Below are 13,151 nucleotides of genomic sequence, written 5' to 3'. Positions count from 1 at the left end.
ATGGAGATGACTCAGATGGCTTGAAGAAATTAGGGCAATCATCAAAGAATGTTAAAATAAGAAATAGAACTAATTACTTTTACTCCAAGGATTACCCATATTGAAATGGCAAGAATTTTCTACAGTTTTACTCCATTGGTTTAAATACCAATCTTTTTTATAATTAAAGGAATAAATATACTATCTGTCATTTCTATCTCTTGACATTTTAGGTAATTAGTAAGAGCACTGTATTTATGAAGTGGAAAGCTTTTTAAAATTATTTTAATTTTAAAATTCATGAATTATTGCTTCCTAGGACTGCAGAGATAATACAGTTGGTGATCATTGCAATATTTGTGCCCCTGGTTATTACGGCAAAGTTAAAGGATCCATCAATGATTGTTCACTATGTGCATGTCCAAAAATGAGCCCTGAAAGGTAGCTAAGTATTAACCTGGCTGTCTTAATAATTATTATACTTAATATAGTATTATATCAGTAATAGCTGGTGTTGCCAGCTATATTTCTAGGTGATTCTACCTTCTTTTTAAAATCCTTGACTAAAATGGGATTTGTAATTCAGCTTAGTCAGATAATTCAATAGACATTATCATAGTCCAGTGGTTGATCTTGTGGTTACATCATATCAGCCTTTCACAATGACTAAATATAACAGTTCAACACTTTTGGAAAAGTATTAAGTTACACTAAGACCGCAACAAGGAACAGAATTATATTTATGCATTGATATAGTTAATTAACAATCTTATTTACCTAGGGAAAAGCCTCATTGAAATCAGTGAGACTTTTCTGAATCCATATGTATAATGTTCAATACTTGAATTGAATGGTACTGGAACTGTAGTTTTTTTAGACATCAAAAGAAACATGACTTAATGTTCCTACATACCTAATTATGGCTGTACAAGATGTTGGGGTGATAATGGGGAGAGTCAGGTTGAAGTTCACCCACATCTATTGGAGCTCATTGGATTACTTTGGGTCAACCATTCACTGACAACCCAATTTATTTCACAGGGTTGTGATCGGGGAAAAATGGGGAGAGCAAGGACTGTCTATTTCCTTAAGTCATTGAATGAAACAATACAAATATAATAAATAAAATTATATACCAGTTGGGATAAATATGTTTTTCCTAAACCTAATGATTTTTTTTTGTTCTTCAAGTTTTAGTCCAACATGTGTTGCAAAAGGTATAAAGGATTTCCATTGCAATGCTTGTGTCACTGGATATGAAGGGCAGTATTGTGAAAGGTAAGTTATTCAGCTCATTAAAACTTTTGCAACAAATGTGCCTACATTAAGAAGAGTTGACATAGCTTAATTTTAGTTGATTCAGACAATATTAGGCAAAAGGGATGCATAAACCCATGTCTTACCTTATTAGAAATATAGTACGGTAGATAGCAAGTTGTTGTTATATTGTTTCATTGTAGAATTAAAGTATTAACATAAACCCCTAGTTACTATTAAACCTGATTTATTGGCTATTCTAATAAATGTTGTAATGTGCCATCATTCAATCAAAAAGTATGCCTTTGCTTTTTTATATGTTACTAGTCCAATCCTAGTATGAAATTCTCTCAATAGGACTGTGATGCTATTTAAAAAATTGAAGTATTACCGCTGTGATTTCTCAGAATTTATTTGCAAGGTCTATAGAATGTAGAATGCCCTTCAACATGGGAAATATGTTGTATGTTTAAGTCTCAGACTATTGTGAGATTTGTAGCATGCTGGAATAAAAGACTGGAAATCCTGAAAGAATAGAGACGATATTGTGGTTTTATGATAAGGTATGTCAAGGTAACTTTTTTTTTTTTTACAAGACTAGACATTCAAGAAACTTGTCTTGATTCTTTCTAGATGTTCTCCAGGTTACTATGGAAATCCTAGAGTACCAGGTGGCAAATGTCAGCAATGTCAGTGCAACCCAAATGGTTCTCTCCATCACCACTGTGATCATACTTCTGGGCAGTGTGTTTGTAAGCAAGGTGTAACAGGACAGTTGTGTGATCAGTGTGATTCAAGGCACATCCTTATGGAGAATGAATGTGTTTGTAAGTGCTTTCTTTTTCTTTTTCCCTTTTGCTTTTTAAGTTGAAGTGTGCCTGGAATGGGAACTGATAAATGCAGTTTAATATTTATTTATTTATTTATTTAATTCAATTTCTATACTGCCCTTCTCCTAGTGGACTCAGGGCGGTGCACAGCCAGAACTAAAACACATACCAATACAAAATTTAAAATTATTAAAAGAATTACATACTTTGGCCCAAATTTAAAACAATTTGAATTAAAACCCATTGACAGATTAAAAGCTAAAAAACTAAAAAAAAACTAAAAAAGGGGGGGGTTCATGCCAGCCCTGCTTGATGGAAAAGAAAAGTTTTCAGGGCACGGCGAAAGACCCGGAGATCCGATATCCTTCTTATCTCCGGGGACAAATCGTTCCAGAGGGCAGGAGCTGCCACAGAGAAGGCCCTCTCCCTGGGGGTCGCCAGCTGACATTGCCTGGCTGACGGCACCCTGAGGCATCCCTCTCTGTGGGAGTGTACTGGTCGGTGGGAGGCTATCGGCAACAATCTGCAAGATACTGCAGCATGAAACATACTTGTTCAAAAAAATAACATTCTTAAAAAATGCTGTCTATATTTTGGATAGGGCCAACTAAATAGATAAAGCTATTGAATATCAGTGTATGTATTCCTGTAGAGAGTACAAAAGAAATAGCTACAGAAATAAATGCACATATAAGAGAAGAATGAAACGCATACATATAAAAATATCCACTCAATATATTTATTTGGATTTTGATAATGTTCTCCACCTAACAAAATTTGGGGGGATAAGAACTCTGTTTTCTGATCAATAAATAAATATTGATGCATAAAAAAACAGAGTGGAAGATTTAATGTAAATTTGAACAGTGAACTGGTGGTTTTCAACATATGCAATATACAATAAAACCTACTGTTATTATTCAGTAGAAGAAAAGTGGCAATGAAGAACTCCAAAAATATTTACAAAACTAAAGGAATAAGTGTCTAAATGGTAAATGTTATATAGTGTACATGAATTAAAATACTGAGTATTGCAGAGAAAAAATTGTAACCATGTATATGATGATAATCTAACCATGAAAGAGTTTCTGAAGTTATATGGTTTTTCCCCCTTATTTTTGGAGCCCAAACATGAGACTCTAAAGAGACATCACAAAGGTAGTCATTCTTGTATTAGTTTAAAGGGGTACAAATGTGAGGGCTCTCCTTTTTTTGTTTTGGGATTTTTTTCACTTTCTGTTTAGTTCATGAGTATACAAAACTTAATGTAAGCATCAATACAAATATGTGTATTATGCTGAAAATAATATCTAGAAATTCTTTCTTCAGCTTGTGATGATGACTGTACAGGGCGGTTGTTGAATGATCTGGATAATTTTGGCAAAGCTATGCTTTTGGTAAACTTCACTGGTGCTATCTTGGCACCTTATGGAGCACTTTCAGACTTGGAAAATGCCACAAAACATTTAAAGGTGTGTAAGCTGTTGCTTATTTTTAACATTGCAGTTTATATTATTTTGTAGGTAGCTGAAGATTAATATATTGGTTACCACTGGCCTATTTTAAGTATGGTTTGATTGGTTCTTCTGCCTTCTTTGATAAAACACTATTTCTAATTAGACATAATTCTATGGAATCAACTCTTCTGAACCTGCCGCCCAATAAGCCATGGTTGGGAGCTGGGCTGATTCTGTCAGGTGTTATGGTTAAGGAACAGCTTTCTGTCTTACTGTAAATCCTATATAAAGTGTATCAAAATTAATCTATGTGTTATCTACTGGAAAGAGACTATCCTTTCACATGTTAAATTTCTAATGTTCAGTGATGATGATACTAATAAGAATTAAGTTGTTATTAATATAATTACTTATATAATTGCTTTTATAAAAAATCTTCAAATATTCTGTAATAAAACTGGGAGGGGCAGTTTTGTAGTTAGACATGCAGCTATGCAATAGCAATAGCACTCAGATGTATATAGCACTCCATAGTTGTATATATAGCCATACAGTACTCTCTGAGTTGTTTACAGATGTCAGCATATTGCGTCCAACAATCTGGTCCTCATTTTGCCGATCATGGAAGAATGGAAGGCTGAATCAATCTTGAACTGGTCAAAATCGAAATCCTGGGGCAGAGTTAGTCTACAATATTGCATTCTAATCATTGTGCCCCAATATATGCTTCCATTCACATGTTGCACAGTGTGCAACATGTGAACGGGAGCATATGTGGATGCTCCCAGTGCCCTTTCCTTCATCACTGATTCTTAAGAAATATTGATTTGTTTTAAGGTGTTCCTGAGAGGTGCTATGTTTGTGCTTATGCGAGTTCTAAATCACATTATGCCCTTCAAATCTGGATCACTGTACAGCACTGGTAAACTTACATTGAAATGTTATTACAGATTCAGGTTTTCCAAGATTCATCAATTGAATCTGTAACTTAATATTTTTTAGACTGTCTCACTGACATCTTGACTGAATCAAAATCTCACATGTTGATCAGTTTCAGTTACATACCAATGTAATATAGTTTTTATTTCATTTTCTATTATATTCCAACAAATTGCTTAGGTATTATATAGACATTTTGAAGTTTTCTAGGAAAGTTATTTGATGAATAGGACTGTTAAAGCACTTAAGTGGGAATAATTGCACGCTAAAAGGTCTAAATTTAAATCCTTGTCTCCAATCCTGACGCTGTTTGCATACACATTTTATTTCCAGGAATCTTTGGGCGTTGAAGGAAGTCCAAACTCTTTAATGAAAATTATGAATGGCAATCTTGATACAATATCAAATGTTTCGTATCAGTACTACAAAGAGGTAGGAATTTTGTGCCTTCAAGTTTAAGCTTACCTATTAGAAAAATAGGTAAAGTAAAAATTGGTAAAAGTAGACTTGCAAGTAGAAGATTTACAACAACATTGAATTGAACCGGGTAATTGTAAATGTTTAGCTCTATATTTACTGGGTGAAAACCTGTTCCATAATTAAAAAAGAAGCAGGAATTTTCCATATTTACTGTAAAGCTTATCTAGAATAGAATAGAATAGAATAGAATAGAATAGAATAGAATAGAATAGAATAGAATAGAATAGAATAGAACAGAACAGAACAGAACAGAACAGAACAGAACAGAACAGAACAGAATAGAATTCTTTAATGGCCAAGTGTGATTGGACACATTAGGAATTGGTCTATGGTGCATAAGCTCTCAGTGTACATAAAAGCTATAAGTGATAAATCATGATTATAGTCATCATAAAAATACATTCATCATAAATCGTAAGATACAACACTTAGTGATAGTCATAGGATACTAAATAAGCAATCAACAAAAGTCATACTAGGAAACTAAATAAAACAATATAAATCATAAAGATACAAGCAACAAAGTTGTAGTCATAAGTAGAAAAGGAGATAGATAATAGGAAAGATAGTAATACAGCCTTAATAAGTAGTTTGACAATGTTGTGGGAATTGGTTGTTTAGCAGAGTGATGGCATGGGGAGGACTGTCGCTGTGTCTAGTTGTTCTGGTGTGCAATGCCTCTAGCTTCGTTTTGAGGATAGTAGTTCAAACAGTTTATGTCCAGGAAGTGAGGGGTCTGTAAATATTTTCACAGCGCTCTTTTTGACTCATGCAGCATACAGGTCCTCAATGGAAGGCAGGTTGGTAGCAATTGTTTTTTCTGCAGTTCTAATTATCTGTGATTATTATGTGTTTTGATACAGTTTTGTTTTGTTTTGTTTTGTTTTGTTTTGTTTTGTTTTGTTTTGTTTTGTTTTGTTTTGTTTTGTTTTGTTTTGTTTTGTTTTGTTTTGTTTTGTTTTGTTTTGGCCACCTTAGGGATTCAGCTCAGCTGAAACCCATCCTTGATATTTTTCTGCCCTAGCAGTGTGCATGTATGGAAGTGTGAGATGTGAAAGTGTGAGATATGTGTCTGTGTGTATACTGCACTCCAAAACACGGAAAATTAAGAAAATAAATCAGCTAATATTAATACATTGATTAAAATTAATTGTTTGTAAAAAAAAAGACTTGCAGAATTAATTGTTCTCTCATATCTCTCAATTCACGTATAATATAATCACATACACCCCCTGCAACAATAATTACAATTAGATTGAAATAGGCATGGGGAAGGACAAAAGAGAAAGAAAAGAAGTCTGAAAACCACAAGAAAGGGTTTGAACCTAGGCCTAATCACCCTTTACTTTGTAGTAAGTTGCACAGAGTTTAGTAGTTCTTATTCCTAAATTGCTGCTTAGTCCAGCATTAGTTGCTGCTTAGTCCAGTCTACTTAGCAGCTCGAAGAAATTTAGAAGTACTGTCAAAAGAGTCTTACTTTTCTTGCTCTAAAAAGAATGAGGATCAATTAGGCTGTAGAGATGATAATAAGTTAATGAAATAACAAAAAGGACATCCTGGCATGCTTACTTTAGAATAAATGCTATTGAGTTCAATGCCTTTGCCTACGTTCATGGAATCCTGATCTCTACTTCACTTAGGATCTTCTTACACATCTTCTGGTGCATGGTAGTTTCTCCCTTCTCCAATCATTTCTTTTCATTATTTGCAGCAAAAACTTCTACCTCTACCTTTCACTGGCTCTGTTAAGCTTTTTTTAGGGAATATAAGATTATCTCCTCTATGCAAGTATTTATAAATGCCATTACTTTTCCACTTATTTTTTTTTTAACATAGATGTTAAATATCTGAAACATTTTACTCTTTCTGCAGTATTGATTTGGTAAGAATAATATAAAATGCTATTTTTACAAAATAAAAAGATTTGCATATAACAGAGTCACAATTGTAGATATGTTCCTCATTCTTTGTTACACTAATTAAGAGCCACAATTTCAATAGTGTATTTCATAAAAAATATATATTTGCTTTTGTACTAGTTAACAAGAATACTAGAAAGAGGAGAACATCTCAACAATGCTTCAGAAGGTACCTTGAGCAAGAGTAAAGAATTGACTAAATTTATCAACACATTGGAGGCAAATATTAAAGGTAATGTGGTGATTGGCTTGGGGATGTTATAATTTTGGAGTAGGAATAAGATATTTATAAATAAAAATCTGTTGTTCCTGCATTTGTATAAAGTGATTTTTTAAATCCTTTTTTCTTCCCAATTATTTTTTTTCTTTCTCCACCAAGTGCTTGTAGAAATGGCAGCTACTCTTAATACAACAGTAGATAGTGATTTCCCACAATCAAATAAAACACTTCAGAAATTGCAAGATGATATTCCCATGATGTTGGACATAATGCGTGGAAGATATTTCCAACAACTACATCAAAATAGTATACGTGAATTAAAGTAAGTCTTTTTGTGGCTTGCTGCAGTGCTCATAATTAATATTTAAGACAAGTAAAGAAAAATGTATCTGACCTTTATGATAAGAATGAATTGCTAAATGTAATTTCTAAAATGCTTAATGTATTAAATCAAATTAAAAGCTTAATGTCATCAAACAACAGGGGATTTTCACTAAAATTAGAATACTTAATTTTTTAAAGGTATAACATGATTCATTGATTTTCATATGTGCTTTAAATTTTTCCAGTTGCAGAATTAAACGGTCTATTGTACATAATTCATACCTCATGCAGATAAATTGTTTCAAGCTGTCTTTAGAGTAAATTGATTTAGAATTTAGATTAGAAGTTAGAAGTGTTAGAAGTAGAAGGTAAAATTTCTCTTATTGGGATATATATCAAAGATATTTAACTGAGAACCACAGCCAAGATTTTGCTTGTGATAAAATCCAAAACTGTGTTTTAATGTAATTTTGTATAGGTTTAGACAAAATATCAAAATGGGAGTTTGTAAAAAAAAAAAAAAAACAGAAAATAACAAAACCTGATTTAATGTATGAAATAAATTTGTAAAATATATATAAAAGAATTCAGAAATATTCTTAAAGTTATAGTCAAGAAGATGCCATCCAAGAAAAGGTCTCTTGATTTCCATCAAGAGTTCTGATACTTTTCCACTGATTTTTCATGGCAAGAATAAAAGTTAAGTGCATTCACTACTTTATACCAAACAGATAAGTTTAACAATTTGGGATATGAATGCACAGAATGTCTTATGGAGATTCTCAGTCATCCAGGTCATGGTTGCCCCAAAGGTGCTTCTTCAGAACTGAAGAAGCCTCTTGGATGAGAAGCAAAACATCTTCAAGAAGTCCAGCTCCTTTTTGAAAAAGTGCTTTAAGAATGCACAGAATGTTCATGGTCTTGTCACTAAATAGGAGATAGTTTCTTTATCTCCTTTCCTTTAAATATTTTGGGAATAACATCTTGTGATATTCAAACACAAGTCATACTTTAGTCCAGTCAAACAAGCCAAGATTAAATGCAAGTTTGCACTTTATATCATAAGCACTAGCCTGTAATCCTAGAATAATGATTTTATAGAATGGCTACAAACAATGTAAGTAAACAATAGTCAAATTTCTCATTAGCTATATGAGACAGATCTTAACTTCCTCCAGAATGGCTTTTACTTTCAAGAGGATTATATGACTTTGTGTATGTCTTCTATATTTATTAGAGGTGCAGAAAAATTGCTGACACAAATCCAGAGAGAATATTGGAGACCACAGCAAAAAATTAAGGACTTTCAAAAAGCAGCAAAACGTGCCTTATCTGACCATAGCACCAAACATCAAGAAGCCCAAGATGTTATGAACGTAGCAAACAGTAACACTGAAGAGGCTAGACGTCTGCTTGTTCTTATTAATAACAACCTCAATGAGTTAAATGTAAGAAGAGACTCGCGACATATTTCACATGATTTTATAGTAGATTTGTCTGAGTGTGTAAAATAGTCTTTAAAGAAAAAAATTAGGTTTAATATTAGCATTAGGCAAAGTACAGTATATTATACTTAACATTTGCATCCTTTTAAGCATAAAGGGATTTTATGTAAGATATACTTACTCTGTAATAGCTGACATAAAGTGTTAATTATACCCAATATTGTATTCAGAATAAAAAGCTGAATGTTAAAGAAGATGAGGAGCTCTCTATTACACTGATAAAAGAAGGAAAAATCCAAACAACTGCTGCTGCTGCCTTTGCAAGGGATATATTTAATTCTACATCTGTAAGTCACTGAACACTCATAATCTTAAATTATACATAGTTAATTAACCATAATATGATATTAACTGATTTTGAATATTTAGGATGTAGAAATCCACCAGGATGAATTGATGTTATGGAATAGTAAATTAAGACAACATGTGGATGACCTGGTTATGCAGATGTCTACTCGAGGTGCTCTTGAACTTGTCTATAAAACAGAAGATCATGCTGCTGAGTTAGAAAAAAATGCTCATGCATTAGACAGGTAAGAGTGTCATCATTAGGTTATGTTTTACTTAAATAGATCGTAGACAGTCTGTAGTGCCTAAAATGTCTACTAGAAATGGCTTTCTGCCTCAAAGATTATTAGACACAAAACTTTACATAGGAAATATAAAACTTCCAGCCTAAAGTATGGAATTCAACCCTTACATTCAAACCAGAAATCAATTATGAATTCGGCACACGTAGAATTTTAAGGACATAGATTCTATATGCATGTTATACATGAAGTTATGACAAGTGCTTCAAACTGATGGTCACAATTTCCTTCTTCAGCAATTGTAACCAATACTGATGCTGCAGCTCTTCTGAATTTATATGTTTCTTTTATACTAAGCTCTAACATATTTAATTACTACATATAGATAGGCAAAGTATTACTGAAACTGAAATGCATAAGCTGCTTCATTTAGAATATCATATAATTATTCAGGAAAATAAACTTTCAATTGTGACAGGACACTGGAATTAATGACTGCATTAGGAATGAAAGGCAATGTATTGTTCAATATGCAACTTACATTCTATGTTTTTAAAAGAATGCAATGCTATTTTTTTTCAAGTGCATGTTGTTGTAAATCACTGAGTCATTTAGGCGAGATGGCCATTGTAGCAATTTAATCAATAAAATAAATAAAAAACTGTTCCAAATATAAGGCTTAAAATAGGTTCTAGGTTCTAGTATTTTAATAGGTTTAAATTCTATGCAAAAGATATAATTTTCATCTTCTATTGCAGTGGCCTTTTGAATGTTAGAAATGTGACTGTGAATGTGACAAATTCTGTCCATGTGTACTCTACTATCAGAAATCTAGTTGAAAGTGCAGAGAACCTGGCAAGCGATATCACTAAGATTATCTATGAACCAATACATGTGGTGAGTGCTTAATAAGTCTGGGTAAGATCAATACATGTATACATTCTTCAATATGGATATTCATCATTCAAAACTTCCATGGTAGAGATGTTTTGGAACATCTGGGAATGAAACCCTTCATCTTTTTAAAGGACCTACATTTTTCTAAGTAAACCTGAAAAAAATGTGTGGAGTTGCCTCATTAAAATACCTGTGTCTCTAATGCAACTCTTTAAAGCAGCTGTGTCTTGAGTATGTATAGCTTGGACCCCACAATATCAGATTTTTAAAAATCCTACACATGAATTTGTTTCCTTTCTCAAATAAATGAAAGGCTTTGGAATGTTCTAATGGCTAACTACAATGCCCAGATTTTCTTTCTAATTATGAAATTATGTAAGCTTTACAAAAAATAAGCACCACTGCATACAATGGAAGTAGCTTCTGACTTGTTCAAAAGCTTGTTCATCAATCATAATTTTTCTTTGTTGAAAGCTCTGTATTGGAATTTATAAAAACTCAATATTTTTCCGATCTTCTGAAAACATAATGAAAGCAAGGAATGATAAGTATCTCCTTATTTGTACTTGTATCTCCTTACTTTTCCTTTTAAGAAATTCAATCCATTGAAAAGAATTGGAAAGCGTAACTGTTTTCAGTTTTAGGCAGACCTAATCTTTGTGTTGTGACACCTGGCTAACCTTTGGCATAATCTTTTTTTTTCTTACTGTGTAAATGGGTTAAGGGATGAGACCCTTCTTCTCGAGGTCAAAGTTCTCAGAAATCCAAATAATTATGCACAATGTAAGCATTTGGTGCAACCCCGGGATCTCTGGGAACAAGTCCAAGCCACAGCAGCAGCTATGGAATGTGTTGATGAAAATCAACTACATCTGTACAAGGCCATTTTAGCAAAACATTTTAGTAAGCATTCATGATCTTCACAATACCCTATTTCTAATATAGTTGCATGTTATGTATGTGAAGATATGTTTTTATGGTTTTCTGTCTCATGTCTCATATTAATATATCTGATGTGTTTGATCATAGGACTTGAGATTGGAAGCTTAAGCTAAAAATGATATAAAACTATAGAAATGAGTTTTTTTATAGCCACATAACATATAACAGGGTTTTCCCAAAATTATCGTGTTTCCCCAAAAATAAGACCTGTCTTATATTTTTTTGAACTCCTAAATAAACGCTTGGCCTTATTTTCAGGGAGATCTTATTATTTTGGGGCGTGTGGAGCAAGATGGGGCTCCTCTTGCCATTTTACCTGATTTCCAGTTCTGTGTTTAAATATTTTCAGGAAGGGCTTATTTTTGGGGGAGGCTTATTTTAGCGCATGCGCTCAAAAGCCCGATTGGGTTTATTATCAGGGGAGGTCTTATTTTGGGGGTATCTTATGCTTGAATCATGTAATATTAATATTGCTTTTTCCGCATAAATAATGTTTTCTTGTTTTGTGATTGTTTTAAGCAAAGAGGGCCCTTTAACACTACTGGGAAAAATGTTCTTCAGCTTGGCTCGACAGTCTTAACTGATGCAAAACGTCTTCACAAGAAGTATGATGGTAGGTTTCATTACATATAGGTTGAGATATTAATTTTTGCTCAGTAATGAAGCTTACCGGGAAATGTTAGACCTTTTATCATCACAAGACTCTTGTGCTAATAAAATTAAGGTGCTTACTCCACGTTTGCAGGATGTAAATATTGGTTGCTGTATATTAGCATGAGAAATTTTGTAATAAAGAACCTATAAACTTGGGCCACATACAAATTATCCTCCTGGAAGCAATAAAACAGCCACCTATTTGGCACAGGCGGCAATTATGTTTTAGTGCATTTTTTTATGTGTGATTCCTGGCAACATTTGGCTTTGCTCATTAGTTTAACCTATATATAGCCATCTGCTGAATAGGTATCTTTTTAGCATATAGAGTACAGATTATGTAAGGCACAATTCACTGCTTTTAGTTTCTTACAAAAAGTAATCTGCTTTGGATTTACAACTATTTTTCTTTGTAGGACTCAGGTCAGGGTTAAATGAAATTAATATAAAAGTGGAAAGACTTAAAGCGAAAGCCAGTGGAATTGCTAAAAGGTTTAATGATTCTCTACTTCAGCTGACTGCATTGCCCAGAGGTAAGGGAAGTTCATCTTGATAACATTCTACTTCATTCTAGAAAGTACATCTATTTAACTTCATCACCACAGGAAAATCTGAACTTTTTATTTCAGATTTATTTATTTATTTATTTATTTATTTATTTATTTATTTATTTATTTATTTATTTATTTATTTATTTATTTATTGCATGTGTGTAAGAGGACAATATATGGTTGCTGTTTTCAGCATGTTCTCGTTCATTTAAAAGAAAAAAGAAAAAAAATGAATAGGAAATTACATTGCTGTGCATCGTCTAAGCAAAGATTCATTGGCTGGATTTCTGCCCATTAAAGCTCTGAAACCTAGCCATGCTGAAATAGGACTGCAGATTTGAATGGTATTTTATTGGTCTTTTTCACGGCCAATAAACCATAATTTAACACTGCATGTATAAGTAATAACCAGTTGTATTAAGCTTCATAGTAGCAGTTTTTTGTATTAACAAATAGATGAAATGTTATTCATTTCCTTTTTCAAGATAATACTACTTTTACTTCTTCATTGTAATAGATGTCACCTAGTTAATATACCGGAGCTAAAAGAAAACCGCAATGAAAAAAAATCATATAATGTTTATATGAATAACTTTTATATGTATAACTATATGTATAACTTTAGTTTTTCCACATTAACTCGGGTTTTGATGGTCAATTCTTTAAG

The 13,151-nt window shown here is 32.7% G+C and overlaps 1 protein-coding gene across 1 annotated transcript in view; it reads left to right on the top strand.

The window, feature by feature from the left end:
- Positions 1–13,151, top strand: part of LAMA1 (laminin subunit alpha 1) — an 88,647-nt gene that overhangs the window by 50,304 nt on the left and 25,192 nt on the right. The window contains exons 30-42 of the mRNA XM_070940992.1: positions 299–420; positions 1,171–1,257; positions 1,870–2,063; positions 3,396–3,538; positions 4,796–4,894; positions 6,982–7,093; positions 7,241–7,403; positions 8,643–8,853; positions 9,081–9,197; positions 9,280–9,443; positions 10,199–10,337; positions 11,799–11,892; positions 12,350–12,466. Of these exons, the coding sequence (XP_070797093.1) occupies positions 299–420; positions 1,171–1,257; positions 1,870–2,063; positions 3,396–3,538; positions 4,796–4,894; positions 6,982–7,093; positions 7,241–7,403; positions 8,643–8,853; positions 9,081–9,197; positions 9,280–9,443; positions 10,199–10,337; positions 11,799–11,892; positions 12,350–12,466 (1,762 nt within the window). The remainder of the gene's footprint in view (positions 1–298; positions 421–1,170; positions 1,258–1,869; positions 2,064–3,395; positions 3,539–4,795; positions 4,895–6,981; positions 7,094–7,240; positions 7,404–8,642; positions 8,854–9,080; positions 9,198–9,279; positions 9,444–10,198; positions 10,338–11,798; positions 11,893–12,349; positions 12,467–13,151) is intronic.

Source organism: Pituophis catenifer, unplaced genomic scaffold (assembly GCF_029215685.1).
Source record: "Pituophis catenifer annectens isolate HBS135680 unplaced genomic scaffold, rPitCat1.0.hap2 SCAF_3, whole genome shotgun sequence".
In the NCBI taxonomy this organism is placed as follows: domain Eukaryota; kingdom Metazoa; phylum Chordata; class Lepidosauria; order Squamata; family Colubridae; genus Pituophis; species Pituophis catenifer.
Note: the sequence above shows the minus strand (reverse complement) of the source record. Positions and strands in the feature narration are given on the sequence as shown.